The sequence below is a fragment of the Malus sylvestris genome, chromosome 16 (assembly GCF_916048215.2).
Source record: "Malus sylvestris chromosome 16, drMalSylv7.2, whole genome shotgun sequence".
Classification (NCBI taxonomy): domain Eukaryota; kingdom Viridiplantae; phylum Streptophyta; class Magnoliopsida; order Rosales; family Rosaceae; genus Malus; species Malus sylvestris.
In genome coordinates this window covers 33515791-33537810 of record NC_062275.1, presented here as the reverse complement: position 1 = coordinate 33537810, position 22020 = coordinate 33515791, and the positions used below count along the sequence as shown (strand labels likewise).

The 22020-nt window shown below is 36.5% G+C and overlaps 1 protein-coding gene, 3 long non-coding RNA genes and 1 pseudogene across 8 annotated transcripts; all 5 read right to left on the bottom strand.

Annotated features, from left to right (window-relative positions):
• Positions 1 to 1365: 1365 nt before the first annotated feature.
• Positions 1366 to 3406, bottom strand: LOC126608579 (uncharacterized). The gene is made up of 3 exons (XR_007617912.1): positions 3017 to 3406; positions 2557 to 2615; positions 1366 to 1580 (listed from the first exon to the last, which is right to left on the bottom strand). It is a non-coding gene; the product is annotated as an uncharacterized LOC126608579 (long non-coding RNA).
• Positions 3407 to 5409: 2003 nt separating this feature from the next.
• Positions 5410 to 9561, bottom strand: LOC126608935 (cinnamoyl-CoA reductase-like SNL6). Its single transcript, XM_050276947.1, has 4 exons — positions 9330 to 9561; positions 9072 to 9226; positions 7113 to 7310; positions 5410 to 6065 (listed from the first exon to the last, which is right to left on the bottom strand). The coding sequence occupies exons 1-4, from the start codon at positions 9463 to 9465 to the stop codon at positions 5634 to 5636; spliced, it is 921 nt and encodes a 306-aa protein (XP_050132904.1). The 5' UTR covers positions 9466 to 9561; the 3' UTR covers positions 5410 to 5633.
• Positions 9562 to 15027: 5466 nt separating this feature from the next.
• Positions 15028 to 22020, bottom strand: part of LOC126609306 (putative disease resistance protein At3g14460) — a 33820-nt pseudogene continuing 26827 nt past the window's right edge.
• Positions 15858 to 16808, bottom strand: LOC126606659 (uncharacterized). The gene is made up of 3 exons (XR_007617287.1): positions 16634 to 16808; positions 16398 to 16544; positions 15858 to 16268 (listed from the first exon to the last, which is right to left on the bottom strand). It is a non-coding gene; the product is annotated as an uncharacterized LOC126606659 (long non-coding RNA).
• Positions 17044 to 18716, bottom strand: LOC126606657 (uncharacterized). Of its 5 annotated transcripts, XR_007617284.1 has the most exons (5): positions 18388 to 18716; positions 18208 to 18297; positions 17833 to 18099; positions 17595 to 17748; positions 17073 to 17316 (listed from the first exon to the last, which is right to left on the bottom strand). It is a non-coding gene; the product is annotated as an uncharacterized LOC126606657 (long non-coding RNA). The 5 variants fall into 5 exon arrangements; XR_007617281.1 differs by lacking the exon at positions 18388 to 18716 and having other exon boundaries at positions 18208 to 18377; XR_007617280.1 differs by lacking the exon at positions 18388 to 18716 and having other exon boundaries at positions 17044 to 17316; positions 17833 to 18377.

Below are 22020 nucleotides of genomic sequence, written 5' to 3'. Positions count from 1 at the left end.
TTGCTACCTTAGCCCTTTGGACCTACAAACACACGAAAATGGCTTAAAGTACTAAAATAACTAAGAACTAATAACGTAAATGCAAGAAAACTAGTTAACTAAGTCGCATAAATATGCGTCTATCAGGAACCCAACAATTAGGCCAAAGTCAGCCTCCTCCTCCATATCCATACCCATAAGGAACCTAACAGTCACCCCAAAATCAGCCTCTTGGTGCACCTGTATATCTGTATACATGCTATAATCAGCAACCTCCATATCCGATGTATCTGACACAGCCCATGGCATACATGCAGTAACAGCCACCCATGTCATACATGCAGCAGCCGCCATATCAAATGCCTGTATATCGACCCGAAATGCCTTCTCATGATGGGATTTGCTCAGATGTTCCAATTGGAGGTTTTTTTGGAATGCTTGCAGGTGGTCCAATAGATGTTGACATGCGAGGTTTATTGGATCACAAGGAGGATCTTAATAAGCATCTCGAGAAGGAACTCAAGAAGCATCTCGAGAAGGAACGGGGTCACATTCGGGCTCCATTTCTGCTAAGTAGTGTGTGGTTCGCTTTCTTGTCAGCTATGTATGACACTTGTGCTAGCATTTATAGTTTCTATTTCTGTTTTTTGTATGTTGTATTTGTAATGTCGGATTTGGTGTTTGTTATGACAAATGAGTTTTTGTATGTTATGTGTAATATAAAATGTTTGTTACGAGTTTTTGTTAATGGTTGACTTGGCCTATAAATGATATATTGGTTGGAATTATTTTCATATAATTTTTTGTAATTGTTATTAATTAAAAACTGACGTGAAGATTAGTAAAAAAAATTATTTTTTGTATGTCTAGCGTCGCTTATAAGCGACGTTAACTTGAGTATTTTATTTATTTAACTCAATTGATGTCGGTTGGAAGCGACACCAAGTGTGATATTTTAATTATTTATTTGTAGTTAATGTCAGTTTGAACCGACATCTTAGCGCGTTTCGATGTCGCTTATAAGCGACGTCAGTGGCAATGTCACTTTTAAGCGACGCCTTGTTCCTTTTTATTTTATATTACTTTGCTTCATGGTGGTGGATTAAGGTGCCTAAGCGACGTCAATACCCTTTTTGTGACGGTAGTATTGGTGTCGGTTCCTATATCCGACATTGCACAATTTATTGTCGGATTTTGCCTAATAATCTGACAGTAAGTGGTGTTTCCTGTCGTTTTTAATCCGACAGTAATATTGTCAAGCCCCGATCCCAACATACGTCGAGAATCGACACGTGACAAGGAAAATATCGTCTGTTGAATACGGTATAAGTTACGGAATAAAATACCTTAACTGATAAACCAAAATAATATGAAGATGGCTAAGTTCTCCACAAAATATTTACAAATATGTACATCCCAAAAAGAAGCATAATCTTTGTTTTACTAAGAACAAGATTGAGGTGCTCAAAAGAAAGTCCCAAAGATAAAGTACAAGATAGGATATAGGGGTAACCTAGCACTCCAAGTCTCTAATAATTGTACCGCTACCCCACCTACGAACCTCTCGAAGCTACTCAGACTTGTTACCTGTAAGATTAGTGCTTACACCATCGAAATGGTGCACCGGGCAAACAACAACCGGATAAGCTACGAAGCTTGTGTGAGCGATAAATAATACAAGTATATGATACTAATAATAAAACCAACCATCATTCACAATTATAAACCTTGAATATAAATCATTTATAAGAAATCGCTACCAAACCTTGCAACCTCCAAAGGGGTCACACATACATCCAATGAGTTTTCTAAATCAAAACTCAGAGTTCTCAAAGACACATTCACAGATATATTCAAAACTAGAGTTAGAGAGACGTCGTTCAGCCAAAGCCTATGCAAGTAACCAAATAGGAAGTGGCCCCCCAAAGCGGATCAACCAAGCAAAGCCACCCCTAAGAAAGTAACCAAGTAGGTAGTGACTCCCCAATGCGGATTAACCAAGTAGAGTCACCCTTGAGAAAATAACTAAATAGGTAGTGACCCCCCAATGCGGATTAACCAAGCAGAGTCACTCCTATAACTATTGGAAGGTGATCACCCAATGCAGATTAACCAAGCATGATCACCTTTAAATGTGTATGACCATACCTAGGATTTAAGGATCGCCCAACGCGGATTAACCAAGCACGATCCACAAATAGTATGGTCCCCTAACGCGGATTAACCAAGCAGGACCATCCAGGACCATTGCTATGTGGTGCAGACTTAGTGTCACCTAACCCCATGACACTAGGGTAATGGTCCTTCACAATCCATCATTTTTATCAAGCATCACATATATATCCCAAAACACCATCCATCATTTTTATCAAGCATCACATATATATCTCAAAACACAATCCATCATAGTTCAAATATCCAAGTCACCTAATGTTTCATAAATAGATCGACGGCAACTTACTAGCAACAATTATTTAGCATCAGAACTATTTTAAGAATCCATAGTGTAACCACAAAGTTTATTAGCACAAAAGATTTCAAAGCAATAACCATAACACATAGATTAGAATCACTCACCTGAGATCCACACTAATGCACTCAAACACAAGAGTCAAGGCATCACGTTCTATCACCGCCTAACAAGGTACAAACAACATTTAGATTTCCTTCAATAATTCACATACTTAAAACTCTCATATATTTCCCACAACAACATTTAATGAGGAATTGAACTGTCATTCTAAGGTAGGGTCCATGATCTTACGTCACTTATTCCGTAATATCCAATCACTAGATTTTCACTTGTAAGTCCCTAAGGTCCTTAAATATTATCTACCATAGCATACTAAAATTAGTGTCAATTCAATGGTAAGATCATCAATCGCTAGAATAATCAAGTGGCGGAGTTTATCGATAAAATACTCAGCCAACAACATTTTTATAAATCGAATGTCACACACTAGAAAATTTGATTTTCCCCAAAAATTCTCAAATTTTACAGGAATAAAGATTTCAACAAGTAGAGTAAACTTTATACTTGTGGCCGAGACCAATTTGGCCAGGAAGGCCCTCAAATTGGCTCGCACCCAACAAAACCCTAAAGTGGGTGTCCTTAAATTCGGCTTCCTTGGTGTTCCAACGCTCCAACCACCAGTTGGGTCTTGTTCTTGGGTCCAAGGGAAGTTGATTAAGGGTGATGGTGAAACTCTCCGGAATGACAATTCGTCGTCGAGAACCCCTGGGTTCTCCTATGGAGTTCTACATGAAATAGACCTTAAAAACCCTTGATTTTTGGTTGAGAGGGAATGAGGAAGGTAGTTGAGCAAGTTGCAGATGAAGGAGGTAGGAAAATCAACTGGGAAATGGAGGAAATGGCCTGAAATTGGCCGGTTTGAGTTTTGGCTGTGGACCTCACGTTTTCACGAATTAGGGGGGAAAGAAAGTGCCTTTCCTTTCTTTCCAAATGGGTCCTTTAATACCCCTTTTAAAAAAATCTGGCAGGTTCCCTCATTTTTATTTTTTTTTCTACTAACTTAACTTTTAATCCATGCTTCCCACAATCTATAGTTCACAACTTCAAACGTCCGTAACTATACCGTTATAATTCGGACTCGCAAACGGCTTTCGCCTATGCGTTCGAGATCTATTTAAAAACACTAGTTGTAACTTCGAAATATCAACGAAAGATAAAGATTGATTATGAAATTTCCAACTCGATAACTAATCAATTACTAAACTTAAAATTAATGGAATTAAAATTAACTAATAAAGTTAACATAAGCGCGAAATATGAGTTTTAAAATACGAGATACGTAATAACTGGTGAAATTCCGGTGATGGAATTTCACAAATATCCCCTTTTGTAGTAGTGAAAATAGAATATTAAGCTAATTAGCTTGCGTCCAAACTAACCCAAAAACCTACTACTTTCCTTTTCCTATATTGATATTTAGTTTAGATTAGGCACATATTGATTTTAGGGAAATTGCGAAAAATGATCCATTTCTTAATTTTTGGAATAAGATAAACTAGCCATGTACACCATGCACAAAAGCGAAATGATAAAAATACCCACATATTAATTGTAAAAACTCACAAGTTATTGCGTTATTTTTCTAATTTTAAAGAGAGAGCTGTGGGCTCTAGATTTTTGAGTTGAGCTCAGATTTGTGAGCATATCATGTGCATGTTGTGTGCATACGGAGTTTTCTGGAAAATTGAAGGATTTGGGTTTCCTCCAAAAAACACCAAACCAACCACTTCAACTCCAAAAATCCATCAATCAAAAAACAAAATTGAGTAAACCCAGTCCCAAGGTTCTAAAAGATGCTAGACGCTAGTCGGGCAGCGAACTGGGGCCTAGCGCCTAGGTGGCTAGGTGGGGTCTAGGCGGGGCGCCTAAGCGGACTAGGCGGATTTAAGTAAATCCATTATATTTCATGTAATTAAGTGTTTGTTTATAATTAATATGTATAATTTCATTATAAACTACAAAATAGAATGACATATGTATTATGAAGTATTGGAACATAATGAAAACATGGGGAACAAACATATAGTGTGTGCTCATTTAAGTATTCAATAAGTCTCTTACAATTTATTGTAAATTTTTTTTAATGCAAATTAAAAGTTATTTATTTTCTGTCTAAGTGAGTCATAACCTGGGTAGGTCTGGGTGGGCTAGCCAGGTGCCTAGACAATCTAGGTGGGCGCCTCAGCTGGTCTAGCCGTCCTTTCTTAATTTTCAAACTCTTAGATATTAATCGGGACGATAGCCAGCCGCCTAGCGTCTAGACGGGGGCCTAGGCGGCGCTAGGCTTGAATTTTTAGAGTAGTACACAAAATCTATGAATAAAAAGGTAAAAATCGAAATCAAGAAAAACAGGGAATGGCAAAAGAGGAGAGACTTGATATATCCAATTGTTCATGATAATCACGGTTACATTGAAATATAAACTTGTTCATGGAGGAGATAGAGAGAAAGGGAGTTGCCGGGCGAGTTGACCAGGCATGGATCAGATAGAGAGAGGTGCTAGGGTCGGGTCTCCACTCAAAAAATGGTGTCGGCGAATGTGGGTTTGTGATGAATGTGGAGGTCTTCAATCCCTATCGTCTGTGAATCTTGTCGAGGGGCCTTTACACCTCGCATTCACATGTGATAATTATTGCTCTTTCTGCAAACAATGCTTCAAGACGAAGAACACGCTGTAGAGCTATACTTGGCATTTCTCTCTCTCTCCTCTCTTTATTTCTCTTTCTAGAAAATGAGAAATTAGGGTTAGAATTTTTGGGTAACTATTTATACGGGAGGGCAATTTGGTAATCTAAGTTTTAGGATAATCTTATTTATGTCATATTGTTATGTATGTTGTGTGCATGTTCCGTACATAATAAAAAAAATCATATTTTAGTCCCAAGATTAAGAAATCATTTCAGACAATTTTCCTTGATTTTATGCTAATTCCAACAACGAACAATATATAAATTTCTAGCTTCAAAAGAAGTAAAGAAATAGGATATTACAAAGCATACAAATAAATGTAATAATACAAAAACATGTTTTCTTAATGAATGTGCTTTAAGTGACCAACATGTCATGTCATGTCATATATATATATATATATATATATATATATATAAAAGCAAATCACCCTTCAACACTCTTGAGATTTGCTCTTAAATTCCACCATCAATTTATTTAATTTCTTGTTGCTTATTCTCTGTCGAGGGATCCTCATGTCCTGGTCTTGGCGTTCGGGGTATGAAGGGGTAGCAGGGGTCAACTTCCGAGCAAGCTCCATAGCATCTTCAGACCGATTGATGATGTTGTTGAAGCATAGATATCGACCGTAGGATGAGACATCTTCAAAAACGCAAATGTGTGCATCGACTAAGAAATCAGTATCAACGGTCACGAGCACACCATCTTCGTACATCTCAGCTGCTCCTTTCAAATATGGGTTGGTTATGGACAAATCCGGAGCCATCAGCAACCCTACATTCAAAGACACCATATTCAAGCTCCTGTCCATTGCCAAGGCCCATGCTGTCTTCTCTGCTAGGGTTTTTGATAATGCATGCCACAACTGTCCAAATCAAATATATATATAATTAGGGTTAATTGAAGTTTAGTATGACTAATTCATCATTACGTTAAGCTAATCGAATGCCAGCTTCACTGGCACTCACTAGATCTAGATGGAGCCACATGTTATTAATTTGTTGGTTCAGGTTGAAAGTGGGATCGGATCACATTCCTAACTACTCAGTACACTATAACTACTAATCAACACTGGGACACCAACCACCTCGCACCACATACTTTGTCAGCATGGATGCAGATCTGCTATAGATTCTCTTTGTAAGAATTTCGAGAATCATTTTATTTTATTATAAATTGTACGGTTAATTTTTATTAGATATTGTTTGTATTTAATTTTAAATAAAAAAATTCAAATAATTTTTGATCTTAGGATAACAAATGAACGGACAAGATGAAGTGACATCCGAAATCCTCACAAAGAGAATTAGTATAGGATCGTATTCCATTGACATGCAGGAATCATTTATGACCATTGACAAATATTTTAGGTGCAATATGACACAGATAAAGCAGATTCAACCAATTATTATAAGCCTCGATGATACTAGTAGTAATTTTCATATATAAACTGTCATATATGTTCTTCTAGATCCAGATTTTTAAAAAATTGTGGTCACTCACTGTTCGTTCTAATTCAACAATAGATGATCATTTAATTTTTAACTGTATTTTCTCTTCTATAGTTGAATTAAATTTGAACGGTAAGTGACCTTAATTTTCTTGAATCTGAGATCTAAAAAAACCGAACCCTATAAATAATATAATTTTTTTATTTCCCGACGATGGATCACATCATGAATAAGAAATCGGCCACTCACGTGGCGGAAAAATTCCTAGTGTGTCCAGGATGTGGCTGGGCATCGGGCCACCAAAGTACAAAAAAGTCTAGTTGTTTCTTAGTATTTTTGTTGTACGTAGAAGGATTTATAAACACACACATTTGACTAAACGACTAAACGTTTGTTTAATTTCTTTTGTTGGAATGGACTAAATTATGAGCTCAAAATACAAAGATATATATAATATTTACCTTGAAACTACGACAGAAATTGACATCGGTCCAGTGTCGTTCATCCAAATCCAAATCAAGAGTTGTCGATTTGCGATCGTTTCGCCAAAGGACAGCAGTGGCGGAAGATGTAAACACGACTTTGTCTATTGTTTCAGTTCTTGCACAGGCTTCTAGTACGTTTTGTGCTGCTCGAACCTCTACTTCTGTCATGTATTCCTACATAAAACATTTATATATAAAAACTAATGGGAATTTAACTATTATTTGATGCTAAATTTAATTTTCACAACTGTTTAATTTTTTATTTTATTTCTACAACTGTTTCAATTCTACGTGGTATATTGAAAAAGATTCTTATAAAAAAAAACTATCGTCCTGCGAACTTTCAATAATTTGACCCAAACAATCAAAACCTGAGAAAACAATCTATGTATGTAAGATGTCCAAATTTTTTACCTGTACTCATGGAATAATAAGTTAAGAGGCTGATTGATTGTGTTACATCGATGTAGTTATTTCAATCTATTCCAAATCTAGTGGTTTTTCATTTTTTTTGTAATTTTTTTTTCCTTTCATGGATCCAATAAAAAAACACTAGCATATGCCTACACATTTTGTGTGTCACTATTTTTTATTTTTGTTTTTAAAATGGGAAGGAGAGAGGGAGAGAGAATATGGGAGTGGGAGTGGGAAGAAAGGTTTTTGTTATTTTTGTTTTTTAATTTTTTTTTAACATTTGATATATGTTAAAATAAAGGGAACTTTAACGAAAAGCACCCGGTACTGTTCACTTTAACGAAAAACCACATTTTTACACTAAAAAGTCAATCCTGGTACTATTCACTTTACCCTTTATTTTGTCCTTATCATTAAAACTCAAAGTTTTCAGACCATTTTCATTAGTTTTCCTTAAAATAAAATGTAGGTGAAGCTTCAATATAAAACATCTGAATTTGATTTGTAAAATTACATTAATGCCCATCAATTGTTTATTTTTATTTTTTTGTGATAGAAGACTACCCAGTCTTTTCACTCTCTTTGAGTTGACAAAGATGATTCTATTAATTGGTAGTTTAGATACTGTCAAGTTCCCTCCACCTCCTTGTACAGTTGATATTTAAAATTAAAAATTAAAAATTAAAAAAAAAGTTAAGTTTGTTAAGAGAAGGATGTGTTTCTATAGAATAGTTGGGACCCAAATCAGTTTTTAATAATATAGCTGTTAATGTTAATGTATCGATTCGTATTAGAAGATTGGTAAATTAGTTTATCATTTAAAAATAAAAAATAAAAATTATATATACAAAATATAGAAAAGCAAATGATATCTCATTTCCAAACTTCTTTCTTGCCAAAAAAATACTTCTCCTGTCACTTCAATACACTAATTACGTTATCATTTTCTTGGGACAAAGCGACAACTTCGTTAGGCAATTACGTGATCATCTTAAGATGTCTAGATTGCATAATAATTTGTTTTAGACTGTTAATAATAGCTCTTTTTATTTATTCTTTTCTAGTATGTTTTTTTGGTTATGGGAAAAGGGTTTAAAACACAAAATGAATTAAGACTGTTGATAATATTTCAGTCTTTTTTTTTTGTTATGTTGATAATAACACAAAATGAATTGAGAAAATCAGCAAATTAAACACACAATTTCTAGTGAATGTTATTAACAGAACGGTTCGTTTACTAACGTTTCAGCTTTTAGTTTTATTGAGAGAAAAAAAAGACTGAAATAATTTCGTAATTGTTTTGAGTTGTCAGTAAAATATTGAAACTTCACAAAAGTTTTTTTTAATAGTTTCGAACTTCTTAAATTATTGTAATAACTTGAAACTCTTCCTTACCTTTAATAATAAATTCAAAAAGAAAAACTGAAAACAAAAAGCAGTTATTAAACAACAAATTTCACTGAAAAAACGAAAACTAAAAGATTATCAAGGAAGTCAATTAGAGAGAAAGAAGGTACGTACATCATAGTCTGGTTGATCTTGTGGAGGCTCAAATGAATAAAACAAGCCAGAACAGCCTTTGAGAGCGTCGAGAATGCTCTGGTAGTCGAACGGATCCAGATTGAAAACTTTGAGCATCTTTTTGTCACAGGAAATCCCACCCAACCGCGATTCCCCTAGTTAATCAACACCCCCCCCCAAAAAAAAAGAACAATATTGTTAATTAATGATAATAATTCAGAATTAAAGATAATTAAAAAGCTTCATTAAGCTGCCCACCATGTTTCTGAAGGGCAGCATGGACTGTGTAACCCTTTTGCAGCAGGTGCTCAGCGAGGCTGGTGCCTAAGTGGCCTGATGCATCCATTACACATACAGCTCTGTTCGAAGAGTCCGATGCTGCTGTTGGTGCCATTTTTGTGTCTCTGTCTCCGTGAGAGAGAGAGGCTTTTTGGGTCTAAAAGTCCGAGCTGTCAATATTAGGAAGGTTGCAGGTTCTGGGTAGAAAGAGAGGGATGAGGTTTGTTTATATAGGTTAATGCTAGAGAGGTCAATTATTAGATTAAATTTTATACTTAGTATTACGGTCTAATAATATTCTTTTTTACTTAGAAGTGAGAGGTCCTTGATTTAAATCTTGTGAATGGTGAATTTGATACCAAATTAAGTTGCTCATTGTGTGACTTAGCCAAACTCCCCCTCACCCTTAGTGTAGATATACAATATCATATGTTAAAAAAAAACAATTTAGCGATTGAATACAAATAATACTTTAAAATCATGATTGAGTACATCCAAATTTTTACATAGTGTTATGAACTCTTTCAAAATTTTAATTAGATACAATGAATTTTCATGAATTCGTTTAAAACCTTGATTGAACACCTTGAATTTGCAAATGATTTTAAAATTCTTTAAACTCATAATTGAATACTATAAACTCTTCAATCTTCACTTTAACATTTATCATATTAACTTGCAGGAGCAAGGTTGTGCCAAAATTATCTACACGTCAAATTGCAATATAACGAGTGTGTTCGCTTGTTGTACAATATTTCTTGTTGCTTAAGTTTTATTTTAATACAATGATATATTTATATAAGTGAGGAATTTGAGCTAAAGCACATAATACATCAGTGATAGTAATTTGGTTCGAATCCGTCAATGATCAGAAATCAACGAAAGATTTCTCACTTACAAGTAAAAAAAAATCAATAGATAGCAGTGCTAAGTGGCTAATGTCTTAAGCTTTTAGAATCAGACAATTGTCCAACAATTTATACACTAGTTATATCCAGAAAAATTTACCATCCATAATTATTTTAGTATAGGGCTTTGTTGTTTTTGGGATCTTAAGTTTGCATACGTTGTGAGGATTTTTAAATTGTTTGTGCGAATTTTGCCTGCTATAGTTTTTAAGTGTTGTTACTTTTATTCTCAAGATGAGATTTGAATCTTGTACTCGTTTTTTATGTATTGCTATTTGTTTATCGAATTGTTTTCTAAAACAACAAAGTTATGCTATTATGTATTTTTACAATTAAATAATTTCTACACAGTAAAATACAACTACTAAAGAAAATTGTAGTTAACATTTTAAGAAGAGGAAAATGATAATCACACGCTATTCTTCTCCCCTTTACACTTTTCTTTATCTTGTTTGTTGTTTTTGCTTGATTTATTCAATTTGAATATCAAAGTTGAGTGATGTGTGAGAGAAGACCAAAGACCGTTTCGCTTTAAGAATTAATAAAAATATACCCTTGAAAATTATTTCCTTCTTTTGTTCGGAAAAAAAAAAAGTATTTCCTTTTGCCGTATATTTTCGGAGGTAAATTTGTTGTTGATGCTTTGGCATATCGAGGCCCTTCCGATGTGCGTTGTTGGTTTCAATCTCTTTCTCATAATGCTTAGATGCCTAGGCAATGGGATTGTTTAGTTGCTGTTTGCCCTAGGGGCTTCTCCCTTTAACTATTTTCCTTTCTTACTAAAAATAAAAGTGAAACTCTTGGAGGTTACGAATAATTATAAAGTAAACAAATAAATGCAAGAAAAAGAAGTTAGGGCAAGCATGAGAAGCCAACCAAATCGAGGAAGGTGTAATAATAGGAGAGAAGGGAAGGAGTGCATGGGTGGCTAGCATTCAAAGACCGTGGAGAGGAGAGGGTAGATTAGCCCTAGTTGGGGGATGAGGATCCTCTACGGATCTTGTTTGTGAGGATCTTAAGAATCAATTCATCTTAATCGTTTATCGTACATTATTTTGACTACAAAATGACTGATGAACGAATTTGACAAACCGATTCCTGATATCCTCACAGAGAGAATCTTAATCCTATTCCTTAGTTGGGAGGTAATTGTTATTCGAAAGAAGAGGTAATCTGGCATGCATAAATGATATTATATGGGGTTTGGTGGGAACGTGTCTCCATTAAGTTTGACATATATACATACCAGACCACCACATGTATACCTACTTCCTCCTTCCCTTCGCGCGTGATACAACTGTTCGAGAGTTTAGGTGCACTGCACAATACAGCAAAATCCTTTTGTCAAATTTTGACACTTTACGCGACCATAAACATTTCGATACGGAAAAGTGGGAACTCTAGCCATTGTCTTACTCACTCATATAATAACGAGTTTGAATTTTGGTCAGGGATGGACCAAGAGACTGAATTTTACCCTAAAATATTTCTTTGGTTTGAAACTTCAAGCAAATTTCTGGTTGGACATGGATTGAGATATGTTAAAATCAGCGTTTCAAAAGGCAAGGCGTAAGCCATGATACATTAAAGCATAACCTTTCGAGCATTGCAAATTGTGGATTGCTTTGGTGGTTAAGGTCTTTCTCTTCAACTCAATGTGTTATGGGTTCAAACTCTTACGTATCCCCTTAATATAGACTAAGGTATGGAAACACTACTACAAAATAGGGCTTTCATGACACTTGGTAAATTTTTTAATGACATTCTTTTATTAAAAATGTTATTAAAGTAATATTATGACGCAACTAAAAAAAATGTGAGGAAGATATTTTTTTTTTTGTTCAATAAAATATGCGGAAGATTTTAAAACAAAAAGTGGAAGATTTATCCCTTAAATCTCTCAAGCAGTTATAGATTATTTCTTTTTAACGCCACTACGCTTGAGAAGCACGTTGTTTATCAACTGCACAAGGTTGGGAAGTTCGATGAGATCCTTACCAAGATTGACAGGAGGTCTGGCAAGGAGATTGAGGAGACAAAGTTCTTGAAGAATGGAGATGCAGTTATGGTGAAGATGTACCAAGCCCATGGTTGTGGAGACCTTTTCTGATTAGGTCGCTTTGTTGTTCGTGGCATGCGCCAGATTATTGCTATTGGTGTTATCAAGAGTGTTGAGAAGAAGGATCCCAACGGTGCCAAGGTCACCAAGTTTGCTGCCAAGAAGAAGTGAACCATTGTCAGTACTCAAATTTTCACTCGCGCAAACTTATGCTTTTATGATACAAACTCTTATCTTAGTTGTGTGGTTTTAAGTGGTTTAGTCAGTTTAGTTTGTAGTTGTTTCAATTCCGGTCTGATGTCTTCATTCTCGAGTGTCTGCTCCCAGAATTGGGTTTTGGACAGGAGGTGGTGACGCATCTGGTTTATGCTTAAAAGAGTAGGTTTGTCTTCATGATTCATATTTAATAGACTAATATTTGCAGGATTCGTAAAGCAAGCAGAGGCAGTCTTATGAATTAGTATTTAAGAGAGTAGGTTTGTTTAGAGGATTTCTATATGCTTGTGAAAATTGTTCTTGGATTTTTTTTTATATGAATCATGACAGGTTTTTCAGAATCAAAATTTTGTTTAGTGATGATGACAAACATCACTCCAAAGGTACACTCTCTCTCCCTTTCTCTGCATGCGTGTTGCTTTTTTTTGTCACTTATCTTCATTTTGGTCATAGGAATAATTTCGTATCCTGCTCATTCAGTCTATAATCTTATAAATTTTATGTTTATTTTTTTTAGTTCAATTATTGAGATGATAAGTTGTAGCACCACAACTTCGATCTCAGCTAGTATGTTACAGACTTGCCCTTCACCCAGACCTCATAAAATTACATTAGGTTTAGGCTTTGCTTTCAAGTCTTGGATAAATATGTGTTTATTCTATTTTTATTTAACCACTAGTTTAAACTGCAAATTGAACCACTAATTTGCGGTTTCTATTTAGTTGTGCACAAATCAAGAAGAACAAGGACAAGGGAGACGGGAAGATCCACAGTGATCAACAAAGAGTTTTCCTTTTTGTTTTTCTGTTGTCTTCTGGTAAGGATCCTCTCATTCAATTTATTTATTTTTTGCAGGAGCAGTTTGAAGGATAAAAGCTACATACACTCAACAGGAAATTGATGCATTAAGAATAAAGTGGGCTGAGTATGTTGATGAATTCATCCCAATACATGAGTTGATGAATTCATCGCACAACACATTGAGTTGATGAATTCATCGAACAACACACTCTTGATAACCCTATTGACAATAATGCTTGTGGGAAAATTTTATAGGATGACAATAAGGCTAGCGATACTTTATGACATGGAATATTGGGCGGTCAAAGAGCAAAACATGCAAAAAATGAGTGTAACAAAGATGAAAATGCTTCGTTGGATGTGTGGCCACATAAAAAATGATAGAATTAAGAACAAAGATATCTGAGGTAAAGTAGGAGTGGCCACAATTGAAGATAAGATGAGAGAAAATCAGTTAAGATGGTTTGGACACGTGATGACACACCTCGACTCCGAATCGAGTTGTGTTGGCTGACACCAGGAGGGTGATGAAGCCATAAGTGTAGTGATGTGTAAAATATGAATAGATTTAAACCTAAAAGTGCCTAAATATAAGAGTGCGCTTGTGAGCGGGAATGAACCCATTTCACATGTGATGTCAGAGCATAAGTAAAGTACAGTGAGGTAGGATGAGAATTATACTATCGAAGGTAATCTCCAATACCAAGATTTTCCAAGAATCCTCGTCGACACAAAAGCTTAGCCACTAAAACCTGGAGGGGCGAAAAACAAGGGTGAGTGGGCCTAAAAATAAAGCTTTGTAAAAACCATTTCAAAAACATAATAACCCCTCGTCGTAAAACAAATATAGTTTCCAAAATATACATACTACATATAGTAAGAAAATACTTACCGTAACCTGCAATATCTCAAGAGTTCAATATAGCACAATATTGCGTAAGTAACACATGATGTCCGTAATCACATAATCTTGCACAAGCAAACATATCATATCGAGTGCTCATTAACACATGCTGACACATGAGTTCATGCAGAGATATTCTGACATGAACATGACTAGTTGTAACAATGATATATGCTATAGTACTTCAATCACATGAAGACTAGCGCTATGCGCAACACATATGAGTCCTAATTGCCTATAGCAATCTAGGATAGGACTGGTACCTACAATGGATCAAATGTGGGCGTATGGTGCAATGTACACATACACGTGAAAGACTGACCCTAACTTGGGCAAGTACTAACATCGGTGCAGTAAACGATGAGCAGATAGCATAAATATAGTCAAGCCACAGTGATTCGATAAATTTAGTCAACATACTATTATTCATAGCTGTAAATTTAATTAAGACATCCCGTAAGATTTATATTGATTTCCTAATTCTCATCGTTACGTCATTTCCTATAAATGTTAATTTAATTACGGCAGTCATATAGAGAATTCATTAGTAGGCGTATATATAGAAACTAAACAAATATATGTATATCAAAGAAAAGACCCAGTCACAAATTATGTTGTTGAGTCGAACTCGCCTTGTGGGCATCGCAGATCCTTGTGATGTGTTTCACCTAGAAATGAAACCATTTATGTAAATATAACGTACTGATGTAATTACGTGTTTTATACAAGGTACGGCTAAAAAATGAACTATATTTTAAAATGGTCGAATTTTGAAAAACGGATGGTGGATTCAGATTTGGCATGTTGAGAAACCTAAGGAGGGACCTCAGCTTCCTCCACGCGCCAGTCATGACTCGCACTCACCTACGGGCCATGTGCCGGCCTAGGAAACTGGAACTGGGTTTAGGTCGGATCTGGGCTTGGGTTGCTGAGTTGGGCCTGGTTTACATGGGTTGGGGTGGGTTGATGGGCCAAAGGTTATTGGATTGGGCCCAGCAACTGGGTTGGGCCGATTTTAGTTTGCGGGTTGGGTCAATCCGGTTTTAGGCTGTGGGTCGGCCAGATTTCACGAAGAAGAAAGCTGGTTTCTAGGTTGGAGAGAATGAAATGAAAGCTTATATGATGATGATGACTTCTCCATCAATCTTTATGCAAGGAAAGCGAGCTATATTTCTCCAATCTTTTCCCTGCTTCTTCTCATACCTCTTCGTCAAAGAAGGACAATTCTCAATGCTCAGATAAGAAAGAGATACTAGAAAACCCTCTTTTGGCAAGAATTCGAGACTCTTGCACCCTACAATTTCTAGCTGTTGAGGAAGTGAGGTGCTCAAGTCCCTTTCCGTCCAAAGATTTTAGATTCCATACACAAGAGATCCAGAGAGTGTGAAAAGTGGCAAGGAGCAGGTGTTCATTGAGCAACGTCTCCAGTAGATCCTTGTTTCCTTTGATCCTAAATTAATTGGCTCCTGTAGGAAGATTTCTATTAACCACCCAACATAAAATGAACTTAAAAATAGTCATTACAGAACAAAGCACACTATGGTTTATGAGCAAACTTAAAAGTAATCATTACAAGTTATGACTATTACTAAGATTAAAGTTTTTTAGGGTGTCAAAGATTCACCTCATCAAAATCTTGTGGGAGATTTCAACCTAGTTGAAGAAAAAAGAGTACCACACCAACAAATTACAAGTTATGACTATCTAGCTTGTATTAACTAAAACATCCATAATAATGTCCAGGGGAGTCTTCAAACTATAGCAACTCTTGATATCATGCAAGTCTATGTGCAACATTGTTTGGGCTCTCGTCTTACATAATATTAAACCAAACACAGAATAATCCTTCTTCTTTTGCTACAGTCCCGCCAAAGATAGAGTGGAGTTACTCTCCACTTCCACAGCTGCAGCCTCCAAATCAACGGCCATTGGCAGCCAACGATGCAACGTTCTGGCCTAAAACGTACGTGGTAGAGAAAAATGAAACCCTACGCTAGCACTTGCTGCACAGGCAGCAACAAAGTGTGTGGCTGCATACGAATTAGAAAAACAAATACTATATATTAAGGGAAACAATGAATCGACCCCTTAGCAACTGGGAAATCCTGTTATGTGTGATAATGTACATGACGCACTACCACAGATGAGTTGCTACTTACCAAGAAGGTTTCTAAATTTGAGAGTCCGCTGCTCCAACTTTCATCATCAAACTTGGGTTAAAGCGTATCATCGTCAATTTCTCCACGGCATCTTCCTCTAGAGCTGCTCACGAGTCAAATGATTGCCTGCATATATAGTGAGCAAATCTGCAATGTTCAAATAATTTTTTGTTTCGTTTGTTAACTTGCTATGCGAGTCACACGACATCACACACACTAATATAAAGAAAACAAACCTCTGAGTCCCGATGCAACTTTGAATATTCTCTTGATTGCTCATGAAATCCACAACGATGAGAAGAATGCTATAACCTCTCAGTTCCTTTGGATCACTTCCAGGAGATAAGATGTTCATTGGCGGCAACAATAGGCACAATTTCATTATGTGATATATATTCTTCTTTAAGGAGAGTACGTGGATGAAGAGTTTTGATGAAAATGTAGGAAAAGAATGCGGAGCTTTACCTTCACACGCTTTCTACCGTTTCGTTATAAATCGAACTGTGAAAAGCATGTTTCCTCTCAAATCCATTTCAATAGGATGCCAACTCAACTGCTTTCCTTTTTCATACCTCAGCTTAACAAGATACTCCTAAATTCAAAGATGAAGAAATTATTTTTGATACATTTATCTTAGAAAACAAGTGAATGGAACTTAAAAAACAAAAGAGAGTGGTGGAACACTCAATTATCAATCATCCGCAGTGCTCAACATAAGAATTATTATTCTTGTGAAATCTGTAGCACACCAGCCAACCACTTATTCAAGTAATATCATTTACTGGAATACCAACAAACGCAAGCATGAAGACACTCCTACAAGGAACAAGCGTGTTGGTCAACCACTTTGTTTGTACAAAAGCATATCTGCACCCATTCGAAGATGAGAGTGACATCAAGAAAAGATGAAAAGGCATGTCTCTTATACTCAAACTATAAACAGTATTAGGAAAAAAAAAACATCATACCAGGGTTTACCTCTCCGATTAAAGGAGAACTATATTCATGCCAGATAACTGGAGCTAGCACCATTCAAGGAACCAATTGATGCATGTTTAAATCGTTGGCTGTAGATGATCTTATCTTTACAATTCCAGAGTTGCCATCTGCATCAATAAAGCCGACAAATACGTTAGTCCCACCGTGTTGTCCTGACTGATTGCATAGTTGAATTACATTGATACATAAAGGAAGAACAAATTACACTCAAAGTGTTCAACTACTTACACTGAAATCTGTAGGCATAGCAGCCAGCCACCAAGTCTAGTCACAAGTGCATTCTAGCAAGCGGTGCCAATAAGCCAAGCTCTCTCCAACCATTGTGTTTATAGAGGAACATATGTATATGCACCTACCACAAGACGACAGAGGCATTGAAAGATGAGTAAGCATTCCGCCGTATGGAAACCACAGAAGTACATACATACACAAGTACCTGAGTGGTTGAAGTAAGCTAACATCGTTTTCCCTCTGATAATCCTATCTTTATAGTTCAATAGTTTTCTCTCTGGACCGACGAAGTCCCACATACATTCAATCTTTATATAGCTATTCAACAGAGCTGAGGTCTAGATGTCCCTGGAAGGAATTGCGAGTGTGGGAAGCGTTGAAAGTCCATTTCCATCCAAAATATTTCAAAATTGACAGTCCAGAAAATCAGAGCACCGTTTGATAATCCTATCTTTACAGGTTTGCTTGCTCGCTGCATCAATGAAACCGATATATCTGTTAGTCCCATCACACCTACCAGAAGATTAGAGTTATGTCGCAAACGAGACAAGTATGAGAAAAGCATCATCCAGGGTTTTACCTCTTGTCATGCAGGAGAATCAGATGTATATCGTCCCCAAGTAGTTCCACAGTATCAGACTACAAAATAATTCACTCCCCTCGCACTCTCCTGTAATTTCATCGGAATTAGACTCTAAAACTCTAATTTAAGCTGGAATATTGCTGAGGACAATCAATTTAATAATAAATAAAAAAGTACCTGGTTTCTGTCTGGCCGTAATCTTCAATGCCAATTATGTCTTCAATTTGGTCACGAGGCTCTCTCCTGTAACAGACTTTCTCAAATTGCTTCTCAGAGGTCTCAACTTAGTTCACCCATGGGTATGACTGCTACTACTTCTCCTCCCCCGAGTTATTGGCTTGCTGATAGCGGTGCCTCTCCTCATGTCACTCCCAATCTAGCTTCCCTCAATTCTGCTTTTCCCTACACTGGAAGTGAACAACTCTTTGTTGGAGATGGTAAAGGTCTATGCATTTCACATACTGGATATGCTTTACTTCTTACAACCAATGCTACTTTTAAACTCAATCATGTGTTGCTAGTTCCTCAAGCCTCTCATAACTTGCTTTCAATTTATAAGTTTGTGTATGATAATTGATGCTCTCTGACTTTTGATCTGTTTGGATTTTATATCAAGGATCTTAGCACTGGGAGGATGCTTTTCTAGGCCCTTGTGAAGGTGGCTTGTACCCTTTCTACTGGAAGGCATCCAATGGCATCTCTAGGATTGCTATTTCTCCTCGAGCTTTGATGATTGCTAAAGTTGATATTCATACATGGCATAAACAACTAGGACACCCTTCTAGCCCTATTTTACATACTGTTATCAATAAGAATTAATTACCTGTTATTGGTTATGTTCGTAAATCTTCTATCTACTCTGATTGCCAATTGGGGAAGGCCTCTAGACTTCCATTTTCATCTTTGTCGTGTACTTCCATTAGGCCCTTTCATTTACTTCATGCTGATGTATGGGGCCCTTCACCCACACTTTCATGTATTGGATACAGATTTTACCTTATTTTGGTAGATGACTATACTAAATACAGTTGGCTTTATGCTATGTTCTATAAATATAATGTGTATTCAGTGTTTAAGACTTTTGTTTCCAAAGTTCAAACTCTATTTGAATGCAAGATTCAATGTCTCAGATTCGATTCAGGGGGTGAGTTTTTAAGTAAAATGTTTCAGAATTTTCTTAATGATCAAGGTATTACTCATCAATTGAGTTGCCCTCATAACCCTGAGCAGAATGGGTGTGCAGAGATGAAGCATCGACATTTTGAAATGGGTAGAACCTTACTTTCTCAAAGTTGTTTGCCTCCTCGATTCTAGGTCGAGGTCTTTCAAACTTCTGTTTACCTGATCAACAGATTGCCACCATAGAATTCCACCTTTAGTCCTTGGGAATTGCTCTTCAATGCCACTCCTGGGTATCATACTCTAAAGCCTTTTGGGTGTGCTTGTTATCCCTAGTTACAACCTTATTCCTCCAACAAATTGGATGTCAAAAGCAAGCAATGTGTGTTTTTGGGTTACAGCCTTAATTACAGTGGCTATAGGTGTCTTGATCATGTGACTAACAAGGTTTATGTTTCAAGACATGTGACTTTTGATGAGCAACTCTTTCCTTTCAAGACTGGTTTCTTTTTAGATTCTCATTCACCCACAATGCATTCATCAATGAGTACTTCACCAGTAAATGCTCCAGTTACTATCACTATTCCAGTTCTCTCGCCATCAAGTATTCCCATTACTTCACCAGCAAGTATTTCAACTACTTCATCCTCACATCTCTCCTCAGCAACCACTCCTAGTCCAGAGATCTTTACATCTATATCTGAGCCTCGACCAGTCTCTATTCCTGTAAATGATTATCCTATGGTTACAAAGGCAAAAACAGGGATTCACAAACCTAAGGTTTTTACTGCAACAAAACATCAACTTCCAACAACAACTGTTGATTCTCTCACAAGACTTCCTCATACTCCAACTACATTTTTGCAAGCTTTTAAGAATCCCAATTGGATGACAGTCATGAAGGATGAATTTCAAGCTTTACAAGCTACCCAAACTTGGGATCTGGTTCTTTTTAATCCTAGCTAAAACTTAGTCGGTGCAAGTAGGTGTTTAAGATCAAGCACAAACTCGATGGCTCAATTGAATGATATAAGGCGAGGTTAGTAGCTAAGGGGTTTCACCAACAAGAAAGCATTGACTTTTGTAAGACATTTAGCCCAGTTGCAAAGCCAACAACTATAAGGATTATTCTATCCATAAATGTCACCTATGACTGGTTTGTTCATCAACTTGATGTGAGTAATGCCTTCCTGCATGGTTCTTTAAAAGAGGTTGTCTATATGGTTCAGCCCCTTGGCTTTGTCGATTCCACTTGGCCAAATCATGTCTGTAAGCTTAAGTGGTCTCTTTATGGCCTCAAACAAGCACCAAGGGCCTGATATGATGCTTTCTATTATGCCATCTTTGAAGGATGATTTTGAGAAAACATGTTCATTTGAATAACATCTATAGCATGCATTTAACAATTAAAAGGCGGAATCATGCTTGCATGCATTCAAAAACAAAACGTTACCCATGAAATTCAAAGCCTAGTAGACTGGTGACCCAAGACTCAACTCAAATCAAAGTGAGTTGAAAAATTTATACCTTTGTAGATTCCTCTTTGCATAAGCAAAGGCTAATCACCCAAAGAGAGGGCCTTCATTCCTTGCTTCTTAAATCCATGGTTTTGGATGGAAGAATATGGTTCTCCAAGTTCCCAAAATTGAGAACCTCTAAGTGTCTACACCAAGGTTAGATTGGAGAAGAAATGAGTGACCTTGGAGGAGTGGGATTGCTAGCTAATCCCTCCAAGGGGGGGCGGCCTCTTTAGAGAGAAAGGAGAGCTTGGTGTTCTCTCCAATTTCCTAAAAGAAACCCTTAATGAATTTTAGGCTATAAAGTTCTTTATATAGTCACTTCTTTAAATGACCTAAAGAACCAAAAACCCTAATACAACGCACATGCCCGGCCATATAAGGGATTTGGGCTTTTGGGCCTTTGTGAATCTTTATTCCTTAAATTGTCATACAACTTAAGTCAATGGGCTTGACGTTCGAAGCCCATTGGGCCTTAAGGTCCAAAATTATCCCGAGGTCTTTAACGAACTTATTCGTTTGATTAATTAACATATTAATTAATCCTTGCCATAAATAATTAAACCATTTAATTATTCTTACTCATCTCCATTGTTTCTTCAATCTCCACCTTACACGGTGTACGATCCATTAGGTTCCTTTTAGCGAGGCAGTGGGCGATTAGAACTCTTTCAAATCGATTATGAATTGAAACTTACTTTCAATTCTCCCTTTAGTGATTATACACGTTTAGGGCTTCCACAAACCATGAGTGACACCTCGCAGCATATCATGGTTACCCAAGCTAATCAGAAGAGGTAAATAACCTATTCAGTTTAGGATTACAAATGCAATACGGTCTTTCTCTAATACAATACTCTTGACCACATTGTTTGGATTGATAGTTTATTCATGTCTACTATCCAATGTGATTCGTGTGCTTATATGATTACCTTGAATGTGATTTGGAACGACTTTCCTAAATCTCATTCATACTCTGGCCAGAGATTCTTAATCATATCATAGAGTATTCTCCCTCAAATGGTTTGAAGGTTAGAGATCCCTTGTTACGCATTCACTTGCCTCCATAGCTAAGTGGCTTAACCCCAACTATGCCGTGGACACCCTCCTGATGGAGTGACTTTGACATAATCAAAGATCAAGGACTTAACCACAAGACAACTATGATGCCTCA

What these genes read in the sequence shown, in the direction of transcription:
- LOC126608935 (XM_050276947.1), bottom strand. Translation starts at nt 9,465, where the DNA reads ATGGCACCAACAGCAGCATCGGACTCTTCGAACAGAGCTGTATGTGTA. An exon ending in TGCTGCCCTTCAGAAACATG is followed by an intron (nt 9,227 to 9,329) that starts GTGGGCAGCTTA and finishes TTGATTAACTAG; the next exon opens with GGGAATCGCGGTTGGGTGGG. An exon ending in ATTTCTGTCGTAGTTTCAAG is followed by an intron (nt 6,066 to 7,112) that starts GTAAATATTATA and finishes TGATTTGGACAG; the next exon opens with TTGTGGCATGCATTATCAAA.